The following is a 19,438-nucleotide window of genomic DNA, read 5'->3' as shown; positions in this document are numbered from 1 at the left end:
TTATAACTATAAATATATATAACTATAAAAATATGTAACTTAAACAAGAAATAAACTTAGATAAGAATGAAAAAATATGTAACTTAGATAAGAAATAAACTTAGATAAGAATGAAAAAAGATTTAATAAATCATTTCTAATTTTTTGTAAGCTAAAAGGAACTTTAAATAAATAAATTTTAACTGGTGAATATAATAATTTTTTAGCTTTATCAAAGATAAAAACAAAAGATTATTTTATTTACTATTATTTAAAACTAAAAGATACTCTTAATGTACACTTTCTTTTTCAAAGATTTTAATGCCAGGACTGTAACTAGGAGAAGGGGGGAGGGGGTGTTGAAATGGGGTGGCTGTCACCCTCCTTTTGAAAAAATGAGCCGGTTTCAAAACTTTACTAAATTTATGGTTTTGCTTTTTTTTTTTCATAAAAAGAAGTGTTGCTTCGAGCTTTTATGGAATTCTTAGTCCCGCCAATTATAAAAACACAATAATTTGCAAAAACGACTATTAAATTTTATTGTATAGCAGCATTAATGCATGAAAGCTTTTAAGTTTTTGTTTTCTAACATTAACCAATAGTACTGGTTTAAAAAAAGTGAATACAGTGAAGCTATAAAAGGAAAACATTGGAGTGCACAATGTTTTACTTTTGTTTTATTGCAAGCCTTCCAAGGATATGCGTGCAGTTTTGCGTCTTGTATGTACACCCACAAGCATTATATTTTAGACAACTTGGTCACAACCGTTTGCAAGTTTTTTTTATATTAGGCGTTGCAGAAAAAAACTTTCAAAAATAAAGAAAGCAAAACAAACAAAATAGGAAACTAAAATAAATTTAAATTTAAATTAAAAAAAAAAAAAAAAATGATTTAAATAATTTGTGTACTGTTTTTATTTTTGATCCTTTAGAGTGGTTGTTATTTTTAGCAACAAAATAATATATAAAGCAAATAAGATAAGGCAAAAGCAAAAAAAAAAAAAAAAGTTCTAAATCGACATTAAAAAGAATGATTTTCCTAAAATAAAAATTGCTACCTGTTTGTAAAACATATTTGTATAATTTTAATGTAACTTTAAATATATAATATATTTACATAATTTTAAGTATATTTTGTCCCTATATAAATACTTCTATGTAATGCACTTTTATGTACTTTTAAGTATAACTTTTTTTATTATATAATTGTATTTATTTGCTCACAATTATACACACGTTTAGATAATTTGGATAAAGGGTTTACTTCCTACACAGAATATCTGTGGTTTGAATCCTATCACTTTTCAAATTTTTTTGTTTTTCTACCCACCCCCTTCCTTTTGGTCTACTATGTTATTGGTGAAATATATGTAAACAATTATTAATAATTATTATTAATAAATGCATAACAATTAATAATAACAACTATTAATTGCTCACCAATAACATACTAGAACAAAAAGGAATGGGTGGGTAGAACTAAGCGCACAGAGCTGAAAAAGCAACAGGTTTTTAAAAGACCAGGTATCCAAAAGAGCGCTAAAAGTAGGGGATAAAAAATGTACAGGAACAGAAAGGTAATATAAAACAATTAAAGCTAAGGGAAAAATGTATAGACGGTATGGCCTAATTGAAGTTTAAAAACTATGGATATGTGTGTGCGCCTTACATAGAAAATACACTGAAAGGTTTAAATGGTATAAGAAATCTGAATGTGAAAAGATGTGTACCATTCAAAAATATACAACAAAAAGATTTTTTATATACAAAAAAGAAAAGATAGGCTACAAAGCAAATATATGACCAGTGGTACTTAAAAGAAAAACAAACAAAAAAAAGTTGATGTTGGGATTAAATCCACAGACATTCTGTGTACAAAGTAAACACCTTATCAAAGTAAGCTAAACACGCACATACATAAAATTAATAAATGTAATTATATAATTAAAAAAGTATATGCATGCATTACAATGGAACTCCTACAAAAACAATTACAAGTAACTTTTCCTGACAATATGTCAACATCTTTTAAAGACAATATTTCCTCTGACTTAATGGTAGAAAATTCAGGCAGTTTTCACAAACTTCACTGGAAAAAAAAGTCAAAAAAATTATCGTCTACATCTTTTATTGCGACCAGTAATCATCAATAAAACAACATTGAATAGTTGAAGAACACTCAAAAATTATGTCAGGTGTTGAGAACACTTATTTTTTTGACATTTGAAATGTCATGATGTCTACTATGAACATAAGGATTATTGAGCAAAATATAATAAGATGTCTCCAGAATCCAAAAAATTTTCAATCAAATGGATGGGCGAATGTTAATTAAGCATGTTATTCTGTTGTGCGGTGAGGTTTGTTTTGCCGCTAATGTGCTTTTTTATTTAAAAGAATTAAATAATGAGTTTTAATATTTTTTAATTATTATTAATTTTTAACCCGTAAACAATTCGAATAAGCTTAAAGAAAAATTAGATAATCACAAAAAAAGAGTTTGTCACAAGCGATTGGAAAAATATCCTATTCAATCAATACTTGAAAATTTTTCTTTTAGAGTTGACAATCAACTAAGTAATGAACTTGCTGAATGAATCAAATGCAACACACAAATTTTGAAATGTATAAAGAAAGCTGTTATATATTGTGGAAAACAATGTATACCTCTGCATGGTAGGCTTGAAAATGTAGATACTACTGGAACTGTTGGTAACTTTCTTTCACTGCTTAAATTAATGGATGATTCTAACAGTGAATCGCAACAGCATTTATTAAATCCAAAAATCAAAATACTCATTATATTTCAGCAGAGGTTCAAAATAAGACTATATGGGTTTATATTAAATAAGATTATATGGGTCAAAATAAGATAATATGGGTTTTAGGAAAAGATATGGCGCAAGCTTCTATAATAAAAGAAATAAAGGATGCAAAATATTTTTCTGTCTTTGCAGATGCAATAAATTTTCACCACACAGAGCAACTATCCTTTGTACTAAGATTTATTGATAAGAAACTGAGATACGCGAGGAGTGTGTGACATTTGTAAAGTTGGAGCGTGTGAGAGCTGAAGATATTTATATTAAAATTAATCAAATTTTAAATGGTCTTAATTTGAATATTGAAAGTATGAGACACCGAGTATATGACGGTGGAGCATCAATGGCAGGTTCGTTATCAGGTGTACAAGCCCAATTTCTGAGCATTCAATTAAAACCAATATACACCCGTTTCATAGACTAAATTTGGTTATTGGTCATTCTTGCAAAATGTCTGAAATAAGAAATGTGTTCCATATAATGAAGGAGTTTACAAAATAGATGAAAAATAGCGCAAAGCTAACAGAACTTCTTAACTTGGCGTACCAAAACAAAAACTAATTTCACACACTGAATAGACCAAAGGTTCTTAGTAATAATTGTGTTACAAGATATGTTGGAAATTTAAACCTTTGGGAAAAATTTTGTTTAGCTCATCCATTTCTAATAATATTTTGCAAAGTCATTTCAAAAAATCAATGTGGCAATAATAATGAATATGCTGAATAGCTAAATGACTGCTGAAGACAAAGGTCAAACACTGTCTTTTCTGAAAGTATTTGGGAGTTTTGATTTTATTATATCACTAGTTACACTACAGCAAACTATGTGATTTCTTTGTGAGCCTATAGTTAAGTTGCAGGAAAAATCTAGTGACATTTATATGCCTTTAAGTTTGTTAAAACTGTCATATCAGAGATAGAAATCATGAGAATAGACGTAATTATGTTTGCTGAACGAATATATAAGCATGCATTAATTCTTGCCCAAAAATCAAATGTAAAGTCAGCAAGACCACGAGTGTACACAGGCCAACAATCTCATTGAGCAAATCCGCCCTTTGAAACGCTTGAAGAATATTTCAAAAGGTCTCTCGTCATTCCATTTATAGACCATGTATTAGTTGAATTGAAGATTAAATTGAGACCAAATGTTTGCTGTTTATTAATTTTTCATCAGTTAAATTGTATAAAAAATGCAGGAAATTTTGTATGTAATTATAATATTTTAAAAAACAATCTTTAAAATTTGTTTAAAAAAACAGCGGGCTGCAGTAAAAAATTTGTCATCCTACTAAAAGTAGGGTAAAAATCTGGTTATGGGCCTGTTAATGCTTATGCTTTTTTTTAAAAAAAAACTTGATATTTCTCTACACTGCAAGTCATTTTTTGGTTTGAGATTTATTGAAAAACTTAAATATTATCCTATTTTAATAAAAAAAGCAAAATTTATGTCTTTTTTGAATTAAAATTGACTTTAGGCTATATATACTGAATGCAAATTTTAATATTTAAATTTAAACTTTAAACTTAATATGCATTAAAATACTGACCAGTTCCATCTTCCATTCTGACAGCTTGTAAGTATAAAGGATGCTTTTTTCTCCAAACAATCAAAACAACAACCATAACTATAGCAATTAATCCAATCACACCACCAACAGTACCAAACACAGCAGAGAACTTACTTTGACCTTTTAATAAAATAAGTTTTTTGTAAACAAGTCCATTGAGCTGGTTTCCATCATCATCAATAAAATAACATGTAATCTATAAAAAAAATTATAAGTAATTCATTGAACAAATTATTATCATGTCAACCAATTTATTATTTTACTAGTTCATTATTGCTCTGTTCTTTAAGAACATTAAGCACTCTATTTGTATAATACACTAACAAAATTTACATGGTGTTTTTCTGCTTTTTTTTTTTTTAGCAACTTTTTAGTTTTTTTTTTTGCATAAAATTTGGAGTAGTTTTCTTTTATTCTAGTATGTTTTTAGTATTTGATCATTAAAAGCACATTTACACGTATAAACACTAATTTAATTTTTAATAAAAAGTTAAATTAACCCTAAGTTAGTTATAAATCCAGGCAAACTGTATAGGAATTTTTATTTGCCAAGTTGTACTTTCTAACAACTGTGATACTCACATTATATTATAACTAATAATACAAATTATTTTTATCCTATAAAAAAATTACCATTTTAGTTTTGATAATGTAAATATATTAGTATATATTACCATGCCAGTTTAATATCAAACTTCAAATGCTTAAAGAAATAAGCAATCTATCAAGATTATTTATTTCTTTGAGCATTTGTATATTGTGGAGCAATTTAATCTTAAATTGTTTCTAATATTTGTCAAAAAATTATCACTAGCTTTTTTTAAAAAAAAAGCCTTATAGAAATACTTAATTTGAAGGAAAATTTAAAAATTTTGAATTATTAGTATTTACTGAGTTTTCCAGACCACTTTCATCTGATAATTCATAATTTGTTTATTCATAATTTAATTTTCTATCTACATTTTTTTACATCTAGAAATTTTTATATTGTACTATATCAGAACGACTGTGAAATTTTTCAACGTGCTTTGTTGTTCAAGGTCAATTTTCAGACATAATGTTATGGCAAAAAGATTATTGAACTTTTTCCATTTTGCTAATTTGAATTAAAGGTTTAAATAAATGGGCAAATAAGGTTTTATTTCTGCCTCCTGTATGTAAAGCATAATCATAATTGATTACCAACAAGTAGAACAAGAAGAAATCACTCAATAATTTAAAGATATTCTCTCTCTCTCTCTCTCTCTCTCTCTCTCTCTCCCTCTCTCTCTCTCTCTCTCTCTCTCTCTCTCAATCTCTCTCCCTCTCTCTCTCTCTCTCTCACTCTCCATCTCTCTCTCTCTCCATCTCTCTCTCTCTCCCTCTCTCTCTCTCTCTATATATATATATATATATATATATATATATATATATATATATATATATATATATATATATATATATATATATATATATATATATATATGTATATATTAGGAATGTACCAGAATTCCAATCCGACCTGAATTTGCCACTTTTAGGTCATTACAGCTCCAGCCGGAATTACAATATTTCAGGCCGGAATGCCAGAATTTATTTTTTAAGACATGTGACAGACTGTAAATTAAATCAAAAAATGAATGTACAAAAAATGAATGTACAAAAAATGAATGTACAAATCAAAAAAATGAATGTCTTCAGGGCAACAAGAACTATAAGTTAACCTAGGTAAAAAATTTCTTAACTAACACAAGGTAATTTCATTTTCAGTAATCAATTATGTAAGGATTTCTAGAAGTTTAGGAATATTGTGGTGCAAAAAAAATTGCTATCCAGTTTTGGGCAACAAACTAGCTCTTTTTTCATCACAAATGTTACCTGCCTCAGGGAATAGTCGCACTTTAAATGTTATTTAAATAATAAAAAAAATTAGGATGCTCAATACAGTAAATATTTCAATTTTAACCTAAATGGAAAAATAGAAAACAAAGAAATAATTTTAAATAAAAATATTATGCAGGTTAAAACTTTTAATAAATAAATTTATAAGAAACAAATAAAAACAGCATATTAGATTTAAATGAAACAAGAACCAAATTAATGAAATAGGTTATACATATATACATATATACATTTTTGCTAACCTCAAACACTTTTAGATCAGCAGTCAAGTTGGCACTGCCAAATGCCGACCCTAATTCCAAGGATTGACATATATATATTTCAACCCTTGAAATCAGGATCAACATTTGGCAATGCTGACCAACTGCCAACCTGACAATGCCTAAGATCAGCATTTTTTTTTGCTGACCTTGTTTTTTTTATGTTGTTGTGGTGAAAATATCCTTTCTTAAATTATTTTTGATTTACTTGATAAGTTTGCAATAAAGCTAGAACAAACAATATTTAAATTTTCATTTAAATTTAAGTAACTCGTTGTCAGTGTACATGAAATACATCGCAAAATACACATAGCTCGTTTTTAGTGAAAATTTAATTTCCACTAAAAAAAATTACACTGTATAATTAGTTAGCATAGCAATAAAAATGTTATGATGTTTCGTGAAGGAAGCGGCACAGGTTTGAATTGTTGGAAATTTATTTTTGAATTTTTTTAAAAGTTTTTTGTAGTTTTGTGCGTATTAACTATTACTGTTGTTTATTAAAGATATTTGTGGTAATTATTATTATTATTTTTTTAAATTTAATTGATTTGTACAGCCACTTTATTAATTAGAAGAAAATTTTTTCTAGCTTTATTCATGTTAGGAGTTAATGAGAAAATATATATATGAAAAGGAATTATTAATTCAAATTTTAAGTAACTTCTACAAAAAAAAAAGCAAATATACACTTCTAATTTCAGTGAATTGTCAAATAAAATACATCAAGTCAATTAACTGAGGATGTTACTTAAAATAAAAAAAACACTGATGAAAAAGTGTGAATAAAGTTGTTACCGCAATGCAAATAAAATTTACGAACTATATTGCTCAGAAATTTAAAACTAAATATACTTTATCGCTAACAAACTCATTTAAAAAAGTCATTATCGTTTAATAACAGAAAAAAAAAATTTTTTGTGCGGCAAAAAAATAACTTTTAATTGAATTGTTAACTTGAAAGTAATGCTCATAAAATATGTTAAAATTTATCAATTTAACTAGTCACATTTGTTCTAGCGCTTTTAATTGGTTGCAACTTCTTAAAAATAAATTTTACACATGAGCAAGCTTTTAAAACATTTTAAAATTTTTTAATAAATTACGTTGAAAGCTTGCTATATTAAATGCTATACCTTCTAAGAAGACAGTTGATTCATGGAATTTCTCTTGTGCATTGTATCAACTTGATACTGGTGGAAATGTTTCCTTACTCTGGTGCAAAATATGTAGTGAATTTTATGAAGAACAGAAAAATAATGGGAAGTTTGGAATAAAAGGTGTTGCACAATTTGGTAAGTTTGATACTTCAATATTTATTTTATCTTATAATATGTTTTTATAGGTAGATTACTTTATTTCTAAATTTTTAAATAAAGGTGCCGAAACATTTGTAAAATGAACAAAAACAGTTAAAAGAAATAATTTTAAGGATCATATGAACAAAAGTCTTACTCCTCAAACAGCTGTTTGCCAATTAGGGTAAAAAAGGAAATGCAAATAAAACTGATAAATTGGAATGAGTTCAACAGTCATAAAAAAACAAACCACTATTGTTATGCATTGCAAATATTTATTAACTCCTCAGTCAAACCAATTATTAAAGAAATTTAAATTAGGACATTTTTTGGTTACAAAAGGAAAAGGGTTTAGTTTTAACTTTGCGTTGGCATGCTTTAAAAAAGAAGTTAATTAAGTTAATATGGGAGATAGCTATTTGTGATTCTGCATGTGCTGAAATACTAAAAAAATAAAAGTATTTTGCTAAATGATATAACCGAACCACCTAACAAAAACTGTATTATGGAGTAATGAGTGATGGTAGCAGCAGTGCTAAGTCAAAGGATAAAAAGAGTTGTTTGTAATGAAAATGGCTGCTACCGGTGTTCCAAAATTTTCCGTTATGATTCTGGAAGTAGTAGTTGATGCAGAAGGGCTCAAAACAGCTTTAGAAAACTATGTACTGTTGGGTCCCAGTTAATATTAAGATGTACTGTCTTATAAATGAAGAAATAGGAGATCATTACCAACTAATTTTGTGCCCTGGCCATAAAATTGAACTTATCTTGCATGATGCATTTACATGTTTGCAAAAATAATTGTCATGTTGAAAAAGATTGCACAAATATTTACTATTTTTTTAAACAAGCAAATTTAACATGGCATTTGTTTAAGCAACATTTACAATTCATGAACATTATTTTAGTAAGATATAAGAGACCAAAGGGAACAAGATGGATTGAGCATCAACTTAATTCGCTTAACTCTAATTAGAAACCTTCCAATATTTTTGGGCTTTGCAAACCAGCAAATTTTAAATCCATATAACAAACAAACGAAATCTGCAAAAAGTATACTGCAGGGTTATCTGAAAGTTAATTCTAACATTTTAAAAACTATTTTAAATTGTATAAAAATAGACCTTTTAAAAAGACTTGAACCAGTTAGTAAAACTCTGCAAGACCTGGAATTAATTGTTCCACAGCTTTTGACTATATTATCTTTGTGTGCTAAAACCATTAAAGAACTCTCTAAACTGTTAGCTTACAAAAAAGAAAAAGCATTTAAAAAATCAGACATATTTGCAATACTTTGCAAATTTTTGGAAGATGTGGTAATTGAGCCTGATATAAACTTTGAAGTACGAAAAACAAGAGCAAAAGATGACTCCAATATAAATCCAGAAATGAGTACTTTTCTTGATTTATATTGGAGTATATAGCTATTTAATGCAAGGGACTTTAATGTGTGCTACTTCAATGTGCAAATTTTTTTACTGACATTTTGGAAAAACTAGATGAGTTACTTTGCGCTAGGTTTCAATCTGTTACTGAAAATCCGTTTCTAGACAGGAAGTCATACATATTGGCGGAATCATCTGATGAAATTCTTAACTTTGTTAATACTATTGTTGATATGTTTAAATCTATCTTGTTAGCAAACAAATAAGATTTTCAAAAAATACCAAGTGAAGTTGAAATAATATATGAGCACATCAGTTGCTTTTTAGCTCATAAATGTCCAAAACTTTGGCAACCAATAATTTTATCTAATTATGAGCTAGGTATTTTAAACATTTTATATATAGCTGAAATTTGCATCACATTACCATAACGCTTCCATAAAAAATTCACTTCAGGTCAGCAAAACAATTTTCACATACTGTGAAAATTGTTTTGCTGACCTGAAGTGGTAATAGTGGTTTTTTGCCGACCTGAAGTGGTTATAGGTTATAAAGACACTTTCTGTGTAAAAGAAAAAATTAAAACATTTGTTAAAATTTACTAATTAAATATATTTTACTCATCTTAGTTTGAATAGTTTTTATTTTGTTACCTGGAACTTTTACTCATATTAGTTAAAAATTTTTGCTAAACATTATTATAAGTTATAAATATATATTATATAGCCACAATGATGAGGTGCAGGCTTTTACTTTCGATCTTGAAGGTAAAAAATTACATAAACATAATTCTTAATCCGGCCAGAATTGTATTAACAGTTCCGGCAGTTCCAGCTCCGGTTAAAATTCAAAATTTCCAATCCAGTACATCTCTAATTTAAAGTGCTCATATTATCTAGTGGTCTGGGTAATATGAAAACTTTTGCTACTTTTTTAAAATCTGTTTTTTTTTAAGAAAAAATTTCGGGTGCCCAAATATCTAAGTGGATCATAAGTAGTGATTCTTAAAAATTATTTGGTGGCAAAAATTGTTGATATAGCACAATTTTTTTAAAAATATTTCAATTTTTGCTTAAGGTGCACACAATACACTAATCTGCCCTATTTCAATTGAGCAACTTTCCTGACCAACAATAATAATGACACTGAACGTCATTAACATTGTAATTAATATTCTTGTTTTGAACTAACTATTTTTGTAACTTTTCATGATAGAGAGGTGTATATTGTATTTAAATATAATTAAAAAGCAATTTTTATTAGTAATGAGCAATATTCTCTAAACTGATTTGGGAGTTGATCATAAGATATCACAAACGAGGACAGTCCTGTCCTCGGTTGTGATATCTTATGATCAACTCCCCCATCCCAAACAAGCTGTTGCAACTCCGCCATCCTGCTGTTGCAAAAATTTTAATCATCATCTTTTTATATAAATTTCAATTAAAAAAACAAAAAAATTTTGTATTTATATTCGAAGTATCAGGGTTCTATATCTAGAAACTAAAATGTTAAAACAAGTGGATGTTGTTTTTTGTCTTGATCATGTTATTTTGTCAGGTTTCATGTCCACAATACTAAGTTAGGTAACATGTCCACAATGCTAAGATACAAAAGTATCTTACACGGTTGTTCAGATCATTGACCACTAAATAAGTGGAAAGTTATTATACGCAAGTGCAGTAACATTTGCATATTTGCAGAGTTTTAAAAATGCCTAGGGATACCGAATATAAAAAATTTCTCATTGACAACAAGCTACTTTTTCTAATTTTTGAGTGTTAAGTATGTATTTATCCAATTATTAAAAAGAAATATTATAAAAGGAACTTCCAGTACATAATGCAATGATTCAAAAATAACAAAAAAACTTTCAAAATGAATAAAATGTAATTTTAGCAATTTATTACTTTCATGTGCTTTGTTTATTTTTTTCAATTCTTTTTTGAAAAATTTTGAGCGCAGCAATTTATCTTTTTTTACTTTTTCAGATAGATAAACTATTTATCTTTTTTTAAAAGATGTTTACTGTTATTAGTGTTCAAATCTTTTTCAAGAATTTATTTTTTACTTTTTTTTTTTAAGAAATGTTACAAAGACTGCATAAATTAAATCAAAAATCATTGTCCTACAGGGCAATGAAAAACTACAGGTTAACCTAGGTAAAAATTACAATTTTTTTAACAAACACAATGTAATTTTTTATTCAGTAATCAATTATGTAAGGATTACTAAAAGGTTAGGAATATTGTAGGGCAAAAAGAGTTGCTATCCAGTTTTTGGCAGCAAACAAGTTCTTTTATCATCAAAAATGTTACCTGCCTCTGGGAGTAGTCTCATTTTAAATGTTATTTAAATAATTAAAAAAGTATAGAATGCCTGATGCAGAAAATATTTCAATTTTAACCTAAATGGAAAAATAGAAAACAAAGAAATAATTTTAAATATAAATATTATAAAGTTTTTAAGAACTTTTAATATATTTTTTAATCTTTTAAGTTATATATATATATAGTTCTATAGTTTGTTGCATTTGGGAAGCACGGAAGAAAAAAAAATGATTCTTACGCCAACACATACGTCACTTTTAATTACTTTTGACTTTCGTCCAACATTTGCGTGTTGAACGAAAGTCAAAACCATTAATTTAATTACAAATTAATCATTTTTTTAAAAAACCACAAAAACACAAATTTAATTGATCAGAATGTTTTTCATTCTGAATGTTTTTAACAATATAAACAATGTTTTTATTTTTATTTTCTTTAATAAAATGTTTTTATTTTTAATTTTTTCAATAAAATGTTTTTATTTTTATTTTTTTTACTACAAATTATACGCAGAGTGTTGCTACATCGACTATCTTATAGCCTGACTTGCAAGGGAGTGCTGCTCCATCGACTGATAAATAGCCTGACTCGCAAGGGAGTGCTGCTACATCGACTGACAAATAGCCTAACCTGCAAGGGAGTGCTGCTACATCGACTGAGGGTTTGGTTGGGGCAGGCAGTCTATCAATTATTAATAAAACAAAATTCCAGTCTTGCATTTTAATTTTTACTTTTTGTCAACAAACTATGGAAAAAACTTTCGGAAAACATATAAGAGTTTATATATATATGTATATATACACAGATAGGTTAATATATATATATATATATATATATATATATATATATATATATATATATATATATATATACACATATATATATATATATACAAAGTCTGAAACATACAAGACAGGTGGAATTAAAGATTTGCCCTTATTATTGATACTATTAAAGATTCTCCAGATGTTACAAGAGCCTAATTTTTGAGATAAGATACAAGATTTCATGACCTGAGAATAGCGGGCTTTGGCGTTAGACAAGACCTTTTTACAATGGTTTCTAGCAGTAATAAACAGACGTCTGTTTTCTGGAGAATTGTTTTGCTGATAAATATGGAAGTAACAATTTCGATTGGCAATCGCAGCAGCACAGTGTGAGGAAAATCATGGAGGAGAGTGAGGCTTGACTTGGAATTGTCGAGAGGGAACAAAAGATTCCATGCCAGCCTGAATCCACAAAGTTATGTAAGATGCGCATTTGTTGACAGAAAGACAAAAGATTTCTACCCAAGGGCCATAACAAAGAAAATCACGGAAAGAATCTCAGTCAGCTTTACTGTAGTTGTAAGAAGTAGGATAATAGGGAGATTTAGGTGATGAAGAAGAATGAGATATTAGTTTTAATACCTGCAGAGTCAATGACTCTAGAGCCAAGCGATTCAGAGTGGTGAGCATTAAAGACCCTGACAACAACTATATTAGCTGATGGATAAAGAGAGAGGGCTTGGTTAATATGATCAGAAATAACATCAAAAAGAGTGCAGTTTTGAGATGAAGGAAAGTGATATAGAACAAAGAGAAAGACAATAGAGTTAAATGGTGCTAAACGAAAGCACATAAAAGAATAGTCTGTGGATTCAAACCTAGTTTCACGACAAATGGGTGAATTCTTACGAATGTAAATCTCCAGGCCAAGCAAGTGACTATTGGAGTCTTTACGAATTAAAGGAAGATAACCACCAACATTAAGATCGCAAGATGAGCAGCTGAACTCAAATTAATCACAAAGAGCAAGTAGGTCTGGTGAACTTTGAAAGAGATAAGACTCAACAGAAGAAAAGTTACTTCGAAGATCACGAATATTAGTGAATGATAGGTTTAGAGAACTTGGTGATGATGATGGTTTTTGTGTTTTATAGTTTTTGGTACTTTATTCATTTTTAAATTTGTTGAAGAACTTGACTCAAAGCATAGATAGTACTCAGAACACTGTTTAATAGCCCAACCAATTGCCTCATTACTACTAATAAACCCTAAGCCGTAACAAAGAGCTGCAAATGTGGCCTCGGCAATGCACACCAAAAGTACAAACAAGGACACCATCGAAGCTGGTCAACAGATGAATCTGTTTACCCCTTAAGCCTTTGTCTAGGAGGCCTTCTACAAGACAGTAGCCGGATGCATTTAACATCTGCCCAAGATGAGTATTTTTATTGAGACACCATCTCTAGCCTTTACTCAACCAAGAGCCCCAAGGCAGGAGGTTTTTTAAGTCAGAGTTGGCATCTCCTAGCCTTTGCCTAAAAAGGCGTATCCTATAAGGCAACAGGACTTGAAGCAGATTGTACTGGGTTACATGTTACCAGTAGCAGGATAACCTGATTTGACTTTGATATCAACATTAATATATATATATATATATATATATTAATGCTAAGGTGCCGGCTTTCACTTTCAATCTTGAAGGCAGAAAATTATATAACTATAATTCTTGTTTCGGACCGAATTCTGGCCTGAGGTTTATTTAAAATTCTAACAATTCCAGTTCCAGCCAGAATTCAAAATTTCCAATCCAGTAGATCCCTAGTATATATAGATGTTATGGTGCCTTAAAAACCCCTTTAGATAGAAAATCACAAACCAGTGTTTTTAATGTGATGTGGTCTTTTCTGGTAATGCTTATTTAGATTATATTGCAGAAAAACTACATTTTCTTATCAAAAATAAAAAACATGAATTGCTAAAAGTTTTCAACAGATATACACACACAGATATATATATATATATATATATATATATATATATATATATATATATATATATATATATATATATATATATATATATATATATATATATAGCTTCTGACAAAGTTTGGCATGCTAGTTTTCTCCATAAGCTTGCTTCATGTGGCTTGCTTTAATTAGGCTGTATGAAAGAAACAATTTAATAATCCCAAATTTTTGGGATTATTATATCGTTCCTTTCATACAGCCTAATTAAAGTCATCCTCAAAAGCTCTTCATCATTTATACTCTTGTCTTGACAAAAAGTCTTTTCTTTTCAATCGCTTAGAACAGACAGTCAGTCTTGAATCTGATCTCACTTTTGTAACAGAATGGGGTCCACAGTATGGCTTGTAAATTGTAACTCCAACAAAACTTAGTTATTTACTGCAAACAACTATTGCAATACTGTCGACATTCCTATATTAATGAATGGCAACCTTCTCACTGAGTCCCCTTCTTTACATTTTCTTGGATTGTTTACTACTGAGCTTTTATGTAAACCATATATACAATAGATTGCTAAACTAGCATCTGCTAAGGTTGCTTCTGGGTTATTCCATATCAAACCAACTAGTTTTTTGAAAGTTCCCCAGGGTACCATCTCAGGTTTGCTTTAAACTTTGACCACACACAGATCTTATGAAAAAAATACAATCCAGAAAATTTCAGCTTGATTGACCAATTTGTTCAAAAGTTATGACTGAATTAAAAATGACCAAAATCGGAAAAATTTGTGTATCAGGAGCTTACAGCAGTTTTTTTCAATGTTTGACAAACCATAACTTGTTAAATAAAGATGGTGATCACCTGAAATTTTGTAGGGTAATAGTTTTTCACCCAAATAATCCATTATTGCAGTTGTTTTTGACTGATTTTTTACAGTTTTTGAGTTATTGTACCTTAAAATTGCTAAATATTGCAACATAATAAATATTTTTTCGAACTTTAACGTGTTACAGTTTAATACTTACTTACAGAAAGTGGATTTTTTTTGTTACCTTTGTGTACTTAGGGTCACCACTTGTTAGAATAATAAAAATTATGCATTAAAAATTAATTTAGCACATGCAGCAGCCTATTGAAAAATCACTTTTTTTTTAAATTATGATAAACTACATTGACTTTGCTGGCATAGAAAATAGCGTAAACAGTTGAAATAAATTATGAAACTTTTTAATGTTGAGATTTTATATATAGAGAATCACCAAAAAAAATTTAAAGTCCTATACTCTATCTAATGACATGATTGTAGCCTTTTGAGAGTGATAATATTTTTAAAAGGAGAACAAAAAAATACCACTTACCACATACAAAATTTATACCTCAAATTTTATACAAACTATACTGTGAAAAAGTGCATTCAAAAAGTAAGATAATCAGTTAAAAGAAAAAGTATGTATACATGAAACTAATTAGCTTATCTCTGATTTATATAACTCATAATACTGTCATAGTCATTACTAGTAAGAATATAGTCACGAGCACTTATACTTTTAATAAATAGAACACTTATTTGACATATTATCTTGTCAAATGGAACCCAACACCGACTTGATCGTGCATCGTTTGTCCTTTTTAAATTTAATTTGTTTCTTTGCATAAACTTCACATTAACGTCTTGGTTTTCGTGTCATGTAAACAGATCTTGTGGTGTGAGAATCTGATTTGTAATTGCTGCTCGTAGACTAGCTTTTGCTGCTTCTCTTTTTATAGTACCTCCTATTCCATCACATGGAATTTTGCCATGTGACGTAGTAAAGAAGTGATGCTCAGCATTTATTTGGTGATCTACAATGTGATAAATTAAGTTTATTAGACTGGAGTATTTAACTTTATTCACTGTGGGTAGTTTGATTTTGACCATAGGGAGCAACTTTGTGAGAAAACAATGGACTGCTGATTGGTCATGACAAAGATGATCAGAAATTAAACAATAGCATTCACATTTAAGGTGATCTTTTTCATCTTTGTAATAAACAGCAAATGGGTGTAAGGTAGCTTGATCGGCTTGCCAGTAAAACCCTTTTGTAGCATCTTGTACAAGAAAACTATAGTTTTCTGCAAAATCCATCAGAATAATGCAGGTATATTGGTCTAATGTTTGTTTTGCCTCTGATAAGTAGGAAGACTGTGCTTCTTTGATAAAGTGGTGGTGACAAAGGTCATACAAAGTTTCACTTAAAGTTTCAATTCACTAATGCTTGTTTGGACTGTAATAAGTGCAGTTCGGTCAGTTGACACCCATTGTTTATATATGATCTGATCATCAAAATCAAAATCATTCTTTTCAAACACATTTTCTAAGTAAGTCTTCAAATTTATTTTACCAGGGCAGTTGGAACATAGATGAAACATGCAGTTTCGACTATCTATATTACAAACACATACTTTCATTAAATCTTTGTAATATATTAAATGGCTGTTAGGAAGAGCAGAGCACATCAACTTAGCATTTTGATGGTAAGAACATACACAAACTGAGTGGCTTCCACTACTATTAACAGTAAGGCACCACTTTGGCCTTAGTTCACAGAACTTGCTGAATTTAACTTTGTGTTCAGGGTATAACTTCTTAAATTCCAGATGAAGTTCTTTTAAACAAACTAATATTAGGCATTTTTGTTAATGAACTTTAACATTATTTATACGCACAGAAACAAAGTTTTTTCATGGACATTGTCTAGTGTATTCGTCAGATTCATATAGTTCAATGATTCTCTGCTTAACAATATCCTCCAAAGGATGTCCTTTTTTAGCCTCAGGTTTAGCAAGTATTCCCTTTTCATTTTTCAGCTTTCTGGCTTTCTTAACAAGATGGTCTGAAACTGAAAATGCATTGCAAGTTTTTTTATAGTTAATGTTAGTAACTGAACTTTTTCTTTATTCAAACTGATTTTTCCTTTTTCCTTTATTGCATCTAAAAGTTTGTGTAAATCATTACAGTCTATGCACTTTTGCTTTTTTTTAGATATTATTTCTTTTGGGTCTATATCCAATGCTGATGCTACTAGGTTTGTCATACTTGTTTCCAGTTTTTTAACTTTTTGCTTTCCATATTCTTATTTGTCACATTTTCCTGTAATTTGTTCAAGTTTGAATTCATTCAAGCAGTTAGTGCAAAGTTTTTAACCAGGTTTGATCTTAAGTTGACTTGCTGTTAAAATATCGACTTTACACAATCCCTTAATAATTTTTTTCTTGAGGACTTTAAACGGATCACAGCAGTATTTTTGAAGCGCTTCATATCTAGAAATATAGGCTTTTTCATGGTGAAAACATATCTCCTCATTTAGTTCAAAAGTGTGTCCAATTCTTTTAATTAAAACTTCAACATCTGTGTTCACAATATCTTTTAGTTTTATTCTTCCAATCATTCTACAATAATACGTTTTGTCGCAATTTTCATTTAAAACTTTCCCCACACAACATTTCTCTGTCATTTTTTACTATTTTTTTATTTTTATTACTAATCTAAAAAGTTTAAAAAAGACATAAACATATTAAATCTCAAAGAAACTAACAATTATCAAACACTGATTACGACACTGATTATGTTATTATTATTAGTACAAATTAAGACCTTATGTCATTAAAAAGAAAACTGAAAATATTCATTCACAGATAAATAAAAAATATACTACTGACATCCCTATGACTAATTATTAGACTATGACCTAAGGCTAGCTCATAGTCTAATAACATTCTCCTTTTGAAAATATCAACACTCCCAAAAGGCAATCATGTCATTAGATAGAGTATAGGTCTTTAAATTTTTTGTGGTGATTGTCCATATATAAAACCTCAACATTAAAAAGTTTCATAATTTATTTCAATTGTTTACGCTATTTTCTATGCCAGCAAAGTCAATGTAGTTTATCATAATTTAAAAAAAAAGTGATTTTTCAATAGGCTGCTGCATGTGCTAAATTAATTTTTAATGCATAATTTTTATTATTCTAACAAGTGGTGACCCTAAGTACACAAAGGTAACAAAAAAAATCCGCTTTCTGTAAGTAAGTATTAAACTGTAACACGTTAAAGTTCGAAAAAATATTAATAATGTTGCAATATTTAACAACTTTAAGGTACAATAACTCAAAAACTGTAAAAAATCAGTCAAAAACAACTGCAATAATGGATTATTTGGGTGAAAAACTATTACCCTACAAAATTTCAGGTGATCACCATCTTTATTTAACAAGTTATGGTTTGTCAAAAATCGAAAAAAACTGCTGTAAGCTCCTGATACACAAATTTTTCGGATTTTGCTCATTTTTAATTCAATCATAACTTTTGAACAAATTGGTCAATCAAGCTGAAATTTTCTGGATTGTATTTTTTTCATAAGATCTGTGTGTGGTCAAAGTTTAAAGCAAATCTGTGATGGTACCCAGGGAGCCTTTAGGTGATTTGATATGGAATAACCCTTCTCTTTATTGTGCTTGCCATTTTGTAACCCTGATTTTATTCTCTATCTCTAACATCTGTTATTTGTTCATGTATGGAATACTGCTGTCATATTTGGGCTGGTTCTTCTAATGATATTCTTTCTCTTCTAGACAAGGTCCAAAAATACATTCAGCTAATTCTCATTTTTTTACTGTATCTGTCCCTGCATGCTTTAAAAACTTTTATTTGTCTAGTTTATTTTTTTCGCATTTCAACCTTTTGGAACTCTCTCCTGACTCAAACAACCTACAACTCTTTAAGTCTTCTGTCAACTGTTTCCTTGTTCTATAACTCTATTTTTTTTTCCTAGTAGATCCCAACTTAATAGCTGTGCTTGCAGCCTTGTTGGGAGTAAATCAGGTATATATATATATATATATATATATATATATATATATATATATATATATATATATATATATATATATATATATATATATATATATATATATATATATATATATATAAATATATACACACCATTATATGAGCATTAATAAGTTCCTTATTATATTATAATATAATAAGGAACTTGTTAATGCTCATTTGAGCGTGTGTGACACAATACTCTTGGCAGCCATTGCCACCAAGTTAACAGCGAGAAAGAGTTTCTGCACTTTTTTAAATAGGAAAAGTCAACGAAAGTGTATGCAAATATCTAACTTATGCA

The 19,438-nt window shown here is 28.8% G+C and overlaps 1 protein-coding gene across 1 annotated transcript in view; it reads right to left on the bottom strand.

The window, feature by feature from the left end:
* The window catches only part of LOC100208387 (ephrin type-B receptor 1-B-like), a gene marked incomplete at its 5' end in the record, with an annotated part of 88,047 nt that overhangs the window by 31,529 nt on the left and 37,080 nt on the right, over positions 1-19,438 (bottom strand). Inside the window, 1 exon segment of the mRNA NM_001309653.1 lies at positions 4,354-4,570. Within this exon segment, the coding sequence (NP_001296582.1) occupies positions 4,354-4,570 (217 nt within the window).

Source organism: Hydra vulgaris, chromosome 06, assembly GCF_038396675.1.
Source record: "Hydra vulgaris chromosome 06, alternate assembly HydraT2T_AEP".
Classification (NCBI taxonomy): domain Eukaryota; kingdom Metazoa; phylum Cnidaria; class Hydrozoa; order Anthoathecata; family Hydridae; genus Hydra; species Hydra vulgaris.
The sequence above is the reverse complement of the archived record's forward strand: the minus strand, read 5'-3'. Positions and strand labels throughout refer to the sequence as shown.